Source organism: Arachis duranensis, chromosome 9 (genome assembly GCF_000817695.3).
Source record: "Arachis duranensis cultivar V14167 chromosome 9, aradu.V14167.gnm2.J7QH, whole genome shotgun sequence".
Lineage (NCBI taxonomy): Eukaryota > Viridiplantae > Streptophyta > Magnoliopsida > Fabales > Fabaceae > Arachis > Arachis duranensis.
Genome location: NC_029780.3, coordinates 102,250,283 through 102,264,114, shown reverse-complemented (window position 1 = coordinate 102,264,114; position 13,832 = coordinate 102,250,283). Strand labels below are relative to the sequence as shown.

Below are 13,832 nucleotides of genomic sequence, written 5' to 3'. Positions count from 1 at the left end.
TTTTTCCTTGCATCGCGCCCCCTGCTCTCGACGCTGTTGATGCACCTTCTTCTCCCATGCATCGTGCCGCTCCTGTTCTCCCTGCAAGCAACGCTGCTGCTACGCGCCTTCTTCTCCCCTTCGTGATGTCGCACCGTCACCAAGGCAGAGGCCTTGTTCCGCCACTATTCCAACGCTACTACGTCATGTCTTCGCCACTTCCATCGCGTGCCGCTTTACTTTGTTCACCCAAATGGTATAACTCAAATAAACATACATATCTTAGTGAAAAGAACTGTCCGCATACACAGTAAAATGAACATCCAATTTAATTTATAAGAAACAAATAACGAGAAAATGGCTGCGGGAGAAATCGGAGTCGCAATACAGCGGCGGCACAGGATTGCGAGAGAGCGGTTATAACCAAATTAAAAAAAAATTTAAAATTATGATTAAATCTAATTAATTTAAAATTTGATTTTTAAAATTAAAATTAACTTTTTTTTTAACTATTGTTTACGTTGTTCAAAAAAAGCGTTATTCTCCTATACTTTCTCTAATAAAAATAAATTAAACTATATATTTATACACAATACATAATGACCAATTTTAGTGATTGATTTTAGTACGTACGTAATATTTTTTTGTTTACCAACATAATAATAATAATAATAATAATAATAATAATAAAATTAAATCTATACTAACATTAAAAACTACACAATTATAACATGAAAATTAGAAAATTATCTAGTCCATTCTAACAAATAAACAACATAACCAACACTAAAATATTTATTCTTTCAACTCCGAAATGTGTTTCTATATATATATATATATACACACACACACACACACACAAAACAACCATAGTTCAGCAGTTAAAGAGTGTAATAGAGATATAATTTGAAAGAAACGGATTACCGAATATATTTCATATTGCCCAGATAAATTACTAATCAACAAAGTGCTGTACAAAACAAAGGTTACATCACAAATTTCCACCCACTTGCAACTATGGACTCAATGCTGCAGCAGCAACCAAATCTAACAAAAATGCTACAGCCATCCCATCCTAAATTAAAATTTCATTCACTTGATATAAACCTCACTATGTTAAATTTGGATCTGCCGTTAATGTAAAACTCTTCTACACTATCATTCAATTATTTGTTGTCACATGAAGAGTTTGACAGTTTGACAGCAGGAAGTGATTCTTGTCAAATTTCTTTAATCATGTGACAACAGATAAATAGATGATAGTGTAAGAGTCTAACAATAACAATAAATACCAAAATCAAATCCCCTTACATAATATACACATCATTATAGTTTCCCACCTCTAACAAAAACTCAGCAGTGGGGATTTTTGAATTTTGTCCTTTATCAAGAACTGGTAGCACATTCTATGTAAAGGTTGGATGTGCCAAAATTCCGATGCTTGCCATCGGCCACATTGGCTACCTGAAAGCCATGACTAGGAAGCTGGTTGATGAGAAGAGTTTCAAACTGGCATGCCAAGCTCTTTCCTTGGACAAGAAAATAAAGGAACAATGCATTCTGCATTCCTTCTTTTGAACGATGCATGGAAACTCGGCCCTCGAGATCATCCGTCTATATCCCCAGTTAAGCAAATAAGAGATGAAAGCCAGTCAATTAGATTGGTATAATTTCATAATAAAAGGGGACAGAATGAAATGAAGATAGAATACAAATGATTTCAGTATTACTAATACTATTTTCTATAAATTATACAAGGTTTATTTGTTTTGTGCTTTTGGATAAAAAAGATTAAAAATTTGAACAACCTTCTGACAATGATATAGATCCTTGGACACATGGACAATTGTATTTGAAGGTTTTTTTCATAATCCAATAAATTACCATCTTTGGAGGAAAAAAATGATAGATCTTTGGTACTAATGTTGATAGTGTCTAATAGACTAGCCGAGCCTAAGAACTTGTTTACATCTACATAGTGGTATGTCATATTAGGTTGCTATTATTTTCAAAGAAGGGGAAAAAAAGAAAAATAAATCTACAAAATTAGGGAAAAGAGTGAGAGGATTGTACCTGTCCTACATAGATTTTGTTATCTGGTCTGAACATCACATAGACACTCGAAGAACCTACTGTCGATGGAGGCGGTTTCTCTCTTGCATTAATTAGGACACATTTTATCTCCATCAACTCTGATGAGATCTTCTTTCTTCGGAGCTCCATCATCTTCTCCTGGCATATTACAGTGACAGCATTCTCAACCTCCTGCTGTAAAACTTCCACTTGATTAGCTATCGATATTTCCTCAGGAGAATTTCGTCTTGAATCAAATTGTTCTTGATCAAAATTATTATTTTTTATGGAAGAAGAATATTGTTCCAGCTTTGGGAAATTCTCTCCAGAAAGCCGGTCCTTTGCATAAACTGACAGATAAAGATCTTGTGCTCTTTGAATAATAATCTCAGGAATCCCTTCCCTCTTGGCCGTTTCAAATGCAAGACTTTCTTTGCATATTCCATCTGTCAGCTTCCACGTGGGCTTTGTTTGTCCATCAATGCATACCGTCCCCATTGCTTTTTGGACAGTATCCTTGAGGTTGAGTGGCAGATCAAGTATTCCATGCAAGTGAGTAGATACAATACCCAGACAACCAATTTGATCAAGAGATTCAATGACGCTGCCTGCAATACAAGTGCCTTTTGCAATTTCTGTTCCTCGGCAAATTTCGTCAATAAGCACAAGGCTTCTTTTAGTAGTTCCGGTGATGATTGTTCGAAGCTCTGACATTTCTACCTGAGACGACCAATACATGACGAATGAAATTTTTAAGACACTTGTGAATTTTTTAATCTAGATACTAAGAAAGAGATCATTGAATACTACAGACTACTAACAAACCTGGAATGAACTTTTTTCATCAGCTGGGCTATCATAAGATTTCATATGAAGCATGATAGAATCGAAATAAGGAATCAGGGCTGATTCAGCTGGAACCATAAGACCACATATCCCAAGTAATGCAGCAGCACAAACTGAGCGAAGAATACTTGATTTACCACCCCCATTTGGTCCTGTCAAGAGAAACAATGATTTCATATCAACGGTATTCTGCACAGCACTTCCTTGTGCTATGTTCAACCAGTAAGGTACTAAACCAACTATCTTCATCCCTTCGTATCCCTCCAATGGTTTCACATCCTGCACAAAGAAAGTAACATAATAGTCACCACACTGCGACAAGTCATTCGACGATAAACAAGATGACAGCTATCAATGATTCAATGTTAACAAGTCCATGGGAAATCTAAAGACTGAGGTTAAGCCTTTAGGACTTAAGATTAATACGAATGACTTGTTACAGATTCACTGGGGTTCACTGCTCTTTCTTGTAATATATACATTATGTACCGAGCTAGTTCACAAACAGCATGCCATCATATTTTGCATATTATGGGGGTTTTTTTCATCTCAGACAACCTTATTGCCAGTTTTGGTAAGAACTGGTGGCATCCTACATTGGAGCAGGTTTTAAAGGTTTTGGTGAAAACAGGGAGGCGCCATAGCAGAACAATAGTAATAGCAAATCTTACATCGTGAAGGAGAACCCGAAGTTGTTATACATTACCTTAAAACTATGGGACACTGCTAGTGTTGGAAATGTCCATTTCCTTCTTCTCCCTTCACTGCAAGATAACAATGAGAGAAATTTAGGGTATAAACTGCTCGACTGCAAAGAGAATGCTTGTGACTTCAGTAAGATAGTATTGAAATATGACATTTTAGAACCCAATTTCAGAACACGATAGAATGCGGTTACATAATTGCATTGAATTTAAAATTGTTGACAGCAGCTTTTGAATCAAATTTAGTTGCAAAATTTTCCATCAAATGTTATATGACCAAAGTGGATCAATAATCTGGTATCATTTCATCAATTTAACTAATAGATAAAAAACTTAAAGTGATCACTGTCTTTCATAATTCATACTGCCTTCCTATTCCCAGATAAATGCTTGAGCAAACAAATATTGCAAAACCAGCTTTAAGATGTACACTTCCATATTATTAATTTCAAAAACAATTTGAAAGCAGTCATATACCATATTTCAACCAAGGATAATACGTATAAGAAATAAGAACATTTCCAATCAAACTGATGATGATAGATTAGTATCCAACAAAGAGCCATATCAACTTCTAAAATGGAATCAGTGGCTATGACAAGTACCACAAAATGTCATCCTCATAATACAGCAGAAGCAATCAAAATTGTTCACAAACCTCACATGAGAAAATAATGCTTTCGCTATGACAAGCAACATGGAAGAAAAGACAATGATGTTTATATTTGATTGTAACTCTGTAGAAAGTTCCCTTAAAACTTCCAGAACTCTTGCTTTGGCTTTGGAACTTGCTTCATGATACCTGAAACAAATTTACCATCATAAAGATAAGTATGGAGATTATTTGAGATTTTATGAAAAGACAATAGCAAACTGATAGCAAGGTTATTATGAAAGCACACCTTGTTAAGGCATCTTCCACCTTCATTGTGGTATACCATTCATCACCTACCCTTTTACCCTTAGAATCAAAAGCAGGCTTAAGCTGTTTGATTTGTTCCTCCCCAGGGCTACCAGCCCAAACAGTTGGAGTGAAGCGTTTGCCCTTAAACCAAATTGCTTCATGCTCTCGAGCATATAATATTTCTCCCTTAGGGCCTCCAAGTGAAGCTGACATAGCTTTTATTCTAGAAACAATAGGACCAAAATCTTCAGTAACCTGCAAGAATATTCAAACCACAAATAAAACAAGTACACTGAACAGATATCTCCAAATATACTGTGCATACAGAAATTTAAAAACAATAAACATAAAATGATGTACAAGGTACCACTGGAGTAATGCAACAACTAAAATAAGTTCCTTTTTGTTTTCATTTGATCACCAAAATAAGTTCCTTTATATTTCTCTCACACATCTCACTAAGCCCTTGGGCCTGGTGTGTGAACAAATACAGAAAGAGACATGAGAACCAGGCATTTTAGATGCTGAAGGGTCCTCTATGGCCAGGAGTTTTTATCTTTCTATGTTATTTTCAGACATTTCTACCTATTGAACATCCAGAAATATACAAGTCTTAGGCTTCACTAAGAAATTTGAATCAAAGGCATATTGTTACTTGTTCTTTCTTAATTACTCGTTTGATAACGGTTGGTAACAGCTACAGATACGTAATTTTTCATGAAACTCAGAATCTGTCAAGAATCAATCTTCATAAATATTCATACTATTATCAAGAGGTACATGAATTATTTAAAATCTATAACCAAAACCACCAAAGGCACTTGAGAATAATATCACATCAGAAAGTTAGCTATGATGATACCACTTGAGAGTGTACACATCTACCAATATAGTACATTGGCCTATCATACAGAGTAATTTCAAGAACTGTTGTCAAAACTGGTGAACCCAGCCAACTACGCACTGATGTAGGATGCCAAACAGCTTGCTGTTGTAGATGGCCTGAGCAAAGGGATGAAATTTGGAAAGAAGATCTACAGTGGAATGAACCGTAGTTTTCACATATATTTAAGGAATTTTTTAAAAAAGAACTCACAATCAGTTAGCAAGGGTTTACATCCACTGATTTATATTTTCAACAAAAAGGGAACAATGTTAAGTTAAAGTGCCATACTGCTAAATATAAGGCCTCAGCTGCTCTTTCCACTTCAGTAAATACATCATCAATATGGATTCTTTTTACTCGACCTTTCCACGAAGACTCCATATCCTCAAAGAATTCATTTGGAAAGCCACAAAATGAACTGAATTTCTGATCACTCTCGCCATCCAGAAAAATTATTTCACAAATCTTACCCGATGCTAATTCACATCCATCGACCTGAAAAACAGAAAACATTATGATGGATTATGAGCCAATGCAATTGAACACAGATAAATTAACCTACAGAAAAGGGAAATGGAATTTAAGAAATAAATTCATCATATTAGAATTAATCTCTTTCATTGCTTAAACAACAATGAGAAGAGAAAAACAAATCAGCCGAATGTCATGATATTTATATTAAACAATTCAAATAAGGTATAAACAACCCATTATGTGTTTTTCAATTTGTCTGTCCTAAATACAAGGTTGGAAATAAGTATCCTTACTTTAGGACATATTAATTAAGGAAGGGAAAATGAAAAAGACTTGCTCAGACTAACCAAGGTCTCGAAGTCCAATTTTAAACCAGTTGCCACCCACGTGGGATCAATTAAAAGTCTCAATATTTCATTAAGTTCAGAGGCTCTGTGCATCTGCAAAATTTCATCAAGAATATTCTTGATTCTACAAAATTCAATATGGTTGGTCTCCCGCAATTCAAGTAGTTTTACCAGCTGCACAAAAAGAGCTTGAATGGTTTGTGTCGGAAAGCAGAGGTGTAAAGGAGAACTCTCGAAACCAGAATCAGCATTTAGGGATTGAAACTCAAATCTAGTTTCACTGCTTTATGCACACAAGCAATAATGCAAATAAAAGCATTGATATTTTTCTATTACAAAGAGATTATTTCCTTAAAACTTCATCTTTCTATCGACAAGAAAAGAAACAAGCCTAGCTCCAGGACCTGATATTCCCCATGGAGACAATGGGTATATTGTAGAGTGGAAGATTATTCCAATTAGATAGCGAAGGTTGTCCATTACATGGCTGATCAAAATGTAGCTATTGTGTTTTCCTCAGTAGAAAGATGATATCTTTACAGAGACACAAAATGTGATGCAAATGTTGAGAATAGGAAATTCTTGAGCTATGGCACATAGAATTTAGATGAACTGGAGGGGAGAACACCCAAACTCATACTTTTTGGTGCTTCAGGTAACCATAATCTGCTTACATAAGTAAAGCAAGCACCTTCTTCCAGCCTAGTTTTACAATTAATAAAGTTATACTTGCAGAAGTTCAGCTTACACTGGAAAAATTAAACCTGGGCCTTCATAAGGAGTAAAGGCAGAATTATTACGAAGAACCAGCCTATTGGCTGCATTTGAAAGGATAACATGCATCAAATAGTATTAGAGCTTTAATCACACTTTGGATTACCAAAGTGATGGAAATACAACCTTGGCTGATGAAACACAGGTGAATTCAGGAATTGAGCATGATACACTGTTCATAAGTTTGCATATTCCTGCCAACAAAATTAGCAGAAAATTAGTATATAACTAAACACAAAATAGCCTGTTTTTCCAAAAGGGGCTTATAAAATAATTGATGACTATAATAAAGCAAAAGCAAATAAAAAGATAAATGATGACTAAAACAAAGAATGGTAATGTCATCATCTGTCAGTGATATTGACATTAAATGGTAATATTAACAGACACATCTCAAATAACTTGAGATATAAATCACCTTGAATTGTGGAGCCAATCTCATACGAGGGAGGATTCAAAAGAAGATCTCTTATATACCTGACAACCACAATAAAAAAATATAACAAAATTTCCAAACATTACACAGGATCAACCACAACAGGCTGCAGACTATATTTACAGCTATTTATAATAGGAAAATTGCAAAATTTTGTCTCTTTCATGACTACAAATGTACAACTATTTACACCATTTTGAAATTGCAAAAAGCCATATGCGGGTATACATTACCCAACCAGCCTACATTATGCTAAATAATGTTGTATACTGAACCAAACGAGAATACAGGATAAACCAGTAAATATTCAAATTTTAAGGAGATATTTATTAGTCCGTAATTAATGTGCAAAATCTCAAGAAATATCACATAATAAGTTTATTTTAAAAAAAAAACAAAAATTACTTACAATACAGGCAACCCAGTGCAATTTGGTGGAAGTATCACTTTCAACAAAGAAGGTATTCCTTCAGTTGGTATGGCTCCTGAAAATGTCGAATCAGCATATTGAGAAAGAAAATAACCAGTTGGCACAATATTTTCTTCAATATCTAGGCTGACCAATTTGTGTTGCTGTTCCTAGAGTTAAAGATCGTGGCCGGTTTTCTGAATGAACAGTCTTGTTCCTAAATATGACCTCATTGTCAAGATCATAAAGCTCCTTCACCTAGTGTTCCATAACAAAATATAAATATAATATACCCATATCAAATGACACACACATTTAAGAGTTAAAATGTATGTATATCTTATTCATACCTTAGACAAAATTTCAGATATAGCATTTCCATCAAACCATTCAACATGTCTGGATCTGCATTCCCCCCATAAAAGCCCTCCCTCACCAAATTCTCCCCAACGGAAGGTTCCTGTTAAAACCCAAGTTAACTAATAATGAGAATGCATATAAAACTACAAATGTCACAACTATAAAGAAAGTTTTCCAACATAATGGGATTATCTACATAAATCAAATATTATTGTGGAGTAAAATAAATAAATAAATAAACACAAACCAGAAGAGTTCTGTCTTAAAGACACGTGAAGGAATAAGTGATGGTATCGACTAGTACGAAGTTTTGTCACTACTGCTTCCTCTGTCAAACCATCTTCTATAGTGTATGTCTTCATGGTTTCAAGGACTAAAATCATGCAATAGCCCCTTGCAGAACGTGATATTCCTATACAAAGATGTTATTAAAACTTCATGCTGTAACCATATGCAAAACATAAGGAATAAAGCACAAACCTAACAGGATAATAAACAAAGTAATCCATTAAGCATTGGACTTTCAAGGCATTGCAAATAGAAAAATGAAATAAAAAGCTTCCATACCTATTACAGGCATTGGTTCTGGGAAGTCCAGGTCATGATCAACCCCAACAAGTCCATATACATATGGATTTCCAGGATGAGCATGTCTACAATATTAAGATTAAGTCAACAAGATGACATGCTTTGTAAGTCCTAAGTACCTATGCATATACATAGTATGCTGGTTGACTCCAGTATATACCAATAGTACCTAAATAAAGCATTCTCAATCAGCTAAAAAAGAAAGATCACTGATCACCAGCTTTTAAAAGAATTTGTGATTACCCAGATATGAATCGACCTTTCCTAGATCGAGCTTGAGTTGGACCCTGAACTTCCTCCACAATGCACTGTTAAGACCGAAATGTAGACACTCAATAAGCTAGCATACAGATTATACAATAATTTACTAGAAGCACATAAGCATAGCCTGGGAGTGTGGTCAAATTCATGGATTAGAGATCATTAAATTGCCATACTCACCACTGAAAAACCGTTATTTGTCAAATCATCTAAGGTCTGTCGAAGATTCTGTGACCAAAGCAAAGAGAAATGTCATCCAATATGCATGTGCTTGTGAGGGAAAAAAAGGAAACATTGTTGCGCACTAAAAACTAGAATGGTTACATATCTATACTTATCTTGAGCACAACTCTGTATTAATTAATTTAAGGGAAATTGGATGCACTTTGTGGAGGTGTGTGCATGATGAAGAAGGTCTTACTTGTGTGGAAAGTTCTTATACCCTCCACCGAGGAAGTCAATCTCTCCCTCCACGTAAATCTTATACCATTGAAGTGTTTTGGAAAATGTGAAAAGTAACAGAAGTTTACATAAAGAAATGGTAGTGATGGTATGTCTAGTAAAAGGCATTTCCTCCGCGGAGGAGAAAAGAATCTCTACATTTGTGCACAGACTTAAACGTTGCTATCTGAATTGAGTTTTGCAACCATGAAAAGTTTAACCAGAAGTCACATGGCATTTAATGCTTCCCATTTCCTTTTTTCTTTTTGAATTTATAATAGAATTCAAAAAATACCTATAAAAATAATATTCAATAGAAATACTCATCAAACCTACAGAACTGTTAGCAAAAGCCCAACAATTTCCCAAATGCTTCATCTTTATAGAAAGGCATCTAAACCATAATTACTGTTGCACATACACTGGAACTATAGTCAAAATACTCAAAAGATGACAGAAGTTGAACCATTTTCTCTTCTATTTTGCTGCATTAACATTCTTATATGTATAACTATGCTACTTGTGATGAACATAACACCATGTTGTCAATAATAAATTTGTTAACAGAAAGATAACAGCACAATAGGCACAAGCATAATAATGGCAATACCACAACTGGGCAACCAGCCTTAGGAATACTATCCGATCGCAGACCACCGAAGGGGTTTAAACCCACATATTCAACAAGAATACAAGCATCTATTCCAAGTGCTTCATAAAAGTCACCAACCTGAGGAAAAATAAGGTGATAAATTTATACCAAAAACAAAAAAATGAATAAAGATCCAACGTCAAAGAAGAGTAAAGCAACAAAATTATTAAAAACCATTGAACCAGAGACTGCTGCTATCACCCCAAATGTACAAGACTGTCAATGCTGGACCAAACTTTCAACAAACAGGATAGATAAATAAAACATACTCTGCAAAGCAAAACTTCTCGTGGAAATTTTGACTTGAACTGCAACATTTCCCAGTTGAGTGTTCCTTCCTTGAGACTACACATAAACAAGAAAAAAGGGTTTTGATAAAATTCTCATAATAATGCCATCCATGGAAATATCAAGTATCCTAGTCCAACAATGTCGTTGGCATAGATTCATAACCCATTTGATTAATTGATCTCATATTTTAAAGCAGAATGATTGTCAGCAGCTACAGATCACAACCTATCAAGGCAGGATGCTTACACTGTATATTAAATGTCATCAAATATATGTAGCGAAACTAGACAAAAGGAAAAGCCGAAAAACACTGGCTTCAATTACATAAGGGCTTACCTTCCATTTCTCAAGTTACAGTCCAAGCCCAACAGGTTGGAATATTCGAGCCTTTTCAGCAACTGAATAGTTGAAGGCTTTTTGCACACATCCATTCTCTGCCACATTTTGAAGGGGGGGAAAGAAGAAAGAAAAGAGAGAATGCAGAGCTTATCAATAGATTCCACAGTTTAATCAACATAATAAAATAGTTCAAGAAGTAATTGCTATGTTTGAAACAACTACATGTGAGAAAGCAAACCTCCTTCCACCACAATATGTGAGAAAGATCTTTATCATCTAAAACATTGTTTGGTACTCTCTGCTTCTTAGTTGCTTTAGTGCTACCCCTGAGGACCTTCCTATCTTTAAAGCCTGACACTTTCCCCAGATGTCTATTTGTTCTGTTCATTGGCATGTTACAAAATACATGAATTGATTGAATTCTGACAAGAGTAAGAAATGTACTGAAAAAAGTAGAGCAAATTTACTAAAATCAAGGTAACAAATTTCACATTGAGTCCTACTTTTCATGAAACACAATAACATTTCATGAACCTCATCTATTCAGTTCATATACCATCCATCTCAATATCTTAATCCTGATTCTTGAATATTGCATTATGCACCAGATGTCCACGGATAAAATTGTGTCATATGAACAAATTAAGTGAGATGTAGCTCAAGGTGATGAACTACCTTTTCCTGTGCAAAATTATTGCACATTTACAAACTATAGCTAGATATTAGTAATTTCTTATTGTTCACCAAGGATAACAAGATTAATGGAATACAAAACAAAACCTATACTTTTTTATTTACTATTCACCCTGATTCCATATCTAACAAAATCTATACAAGTCACTCAATAATATCTTCTTGAAGTCTATACTTTGGTATAGATTGTAGAACACTTTTCCCTCGTGTTCTATCAAAGTTAATCTCATCAGAATAAAGAAACACCATAACTTCTGTTGACAAAGCTCAACCCTTTTCCACTCCGCGAATTTCTAAGCTTTCCAACGCAGCCACAATGGTAATACATTTCGGCAAAAAGCTACTACTGCTACTACTATTAGTCAGAATAATAGTTATTACATAGTTCGAAAGTAAACAACTTGAAGCTTAAAACGCTTGAAGAAGAAGAAGAGTTTGAAAATCAAAGTATATATCCAATAGAAAGCATAGATTAGAACTCACATAAGCGTTCTCGAGGGGAGGAATGAGGTGCATGGCGGTGCAGGAGAAGAAGGAGAGAAGTGAGGACGGTGGAGCCATCGGGGCAACAAAACGACGACGTTTCGAACTGACAGAGCGCGCATGTTGCCGTGAAAGCTGCAAAATGGCGCTCTCAAGGCAGAAAATACGATTATGAACCTTTTTGTAGGGCTTTATTTACAAGGATATTATTACAAATTTACAACACAAAATTTGTTAACCCAAAAACTAAAAGTGCAAATGGATAAAAAATTACACATAAAAGAGTTTGTCATGAATAAAAGTACATATTAAAATTTATAAATACCAAAAGTATATTTTAAAAATTAATTTTTTTCATAGATAAAAGTGTCATAATAGTAATAAATATCTAAAATTTTTGGGTGAATTTTTGTTTATAAAAAAAAATTTAGAGTGTACTTTGATATTTATAATTTTAATGTATATTTTTATTCATCTTAAATCTTTTATGTATATTTTTATTCATTTATTCAAATTAAATTAGAAAATAAATTACATTTTTTATTTTTCTTTTTTTTCATAATTTTAATACAAAATATAGAAACTAAATTTAGAAAATTATCTAATAAATTTGTTATTTAAAAAGAAAAAATACTAGGTGCTATTAGAATTTATTGTTTTTTACCATCACTTTTAATCATCAATCTAATTCTTTTATTTTAGTAATCAAACAACATACTTTAACCCATATTTTTAAATATGGCTAATTAATGGTCAAAAATAATAAATTTTAATGATCTTTTAGCATTCTTCTCAAATATTATATAAACGTAAAAAATAATTATCAAATTAATTAATATATTATTTGTATGTATGTTATATTTAAAATATATTTTATATCACAATTTTCATAACTGAATTGATAATCAATTTAGTAAAAACATTAAATGGCAAAATATAAATTTTGGTATCCAAAATTTCTTTTCAATATTTTCCTTCATAATTAAATTCTCTACTTAACGTAAGTTATTAAACATTTAAAAAATTTCTACCAGTTTTATCTCACTTTTATCTCAACTTCTCTCACCTCATATTCACAATATTAATAGTATTTCAAATTTTTTCACTTGACGTAAATTCTACCAATTATATCTTTCTTATCTTATTTTCTCTCACCTCATATTCAAGTTATTAGCATTATAAACTTTGTAAATGCTTCTTTGTATAAAACAATTATTTGAATGAGTTTATGTAGTTTTTTAAACTAAATGATGACTAATCACCAAAAAAAACTAGATGATGGCTATGCCAAAAATTAATTTTCAGAATCATGACGGAAAGAAAGAAAAAAATAATTATGATATAAAGAAGAGTTCAATTAGTGGTAATAAGTAGTTTTTAATGAATCTTATTATGTTATGAGGTATTGATTCAAATTATATTCTATATAGTTTCATGTTAGTCTTAGTTTTATTATTTTGTTTCTGTGAGTATTATATTCTAACCAGCAGCTTGGTTTCACTCTAATTATTTTATTAGAGTTTTTTTTATAATAAAAAAAGTTTATAATTTTTTCAATTTTTGCTACACCTTTTCTCTTTGTTTGATGCACTTTTTTATATTTCTCTTATCATTGTCTTTCTTCCTTCAACATTCTTGATTATATAGTCTTCATCTTTTTTCTCATCTCATCATTTTCTGCAGTTATAAATTTCATTCAATTTTACTACAATTATTAATTTCATGCATAATTTCTACCTTTATCTTCTTTTCTCTTCAATTTACTTATTCAATCCAGATTTTTATATATTTATTTATTTTTTTGAATTTGTCTCCAATCTTTCACCTACAAAAATAGTTCTCTATCTTTCTCTTTCTCTTTCTCATTAATTTTTTATTTAAAAAAAATTTTT

The 13,832-nt window shown here is 33.1% G+C and overlaps 1 protein-coding gene across 1 annotated transcript; it reads right to left on the bottom strand.

The window, feature by feature from the left end:
• Nucleotides 1-899: 899 nt before the first annotated feature.
• LOC107466552 (DNA mismatch repair protein MSH1, mitochondrial) lies at nt 900-12,082 on the bottom strand. Its single transcript, XM_016085538.3, has 22 exons — nt 11,941-12,082; nt 11,003-11,144; nt 10,762-10,859; nt 10,404-10,479; nt 10,093-10,212; nt 9,222-9,269; nt 9,024-9,088; nt 8,760-8,845; nt 8,440-8,604; nt 8,183-8,292; nt 7,985-8,090; nt 7,833-7,908; nt 7,406-7,464; nt 7,114-7,181; nt 6,214-6,387; nt 5,681-5,887; nt 4,505-4,761; nt 4,261-4,404; nt 3,605-3,662; nt 2,878-3,177; nt 2,053-2,772; nt 900-1,593 (listed from the first exon to the last, which is right to left on the bottom strand). Exons 1-22 carry the CDS (start codon nt 12,060-12,062, stop codon nt 1,366-1,368), a joined length of 3,429 nt encoding a protein of 1,142 aa, XP_015941024.1. The 5' UTR covers nt 12,063-12,082; the 3' UTR covers nt 900-1,365.
• Nucleotides 12,083-13,832: the final 1,750 nt, after the last annotated feature.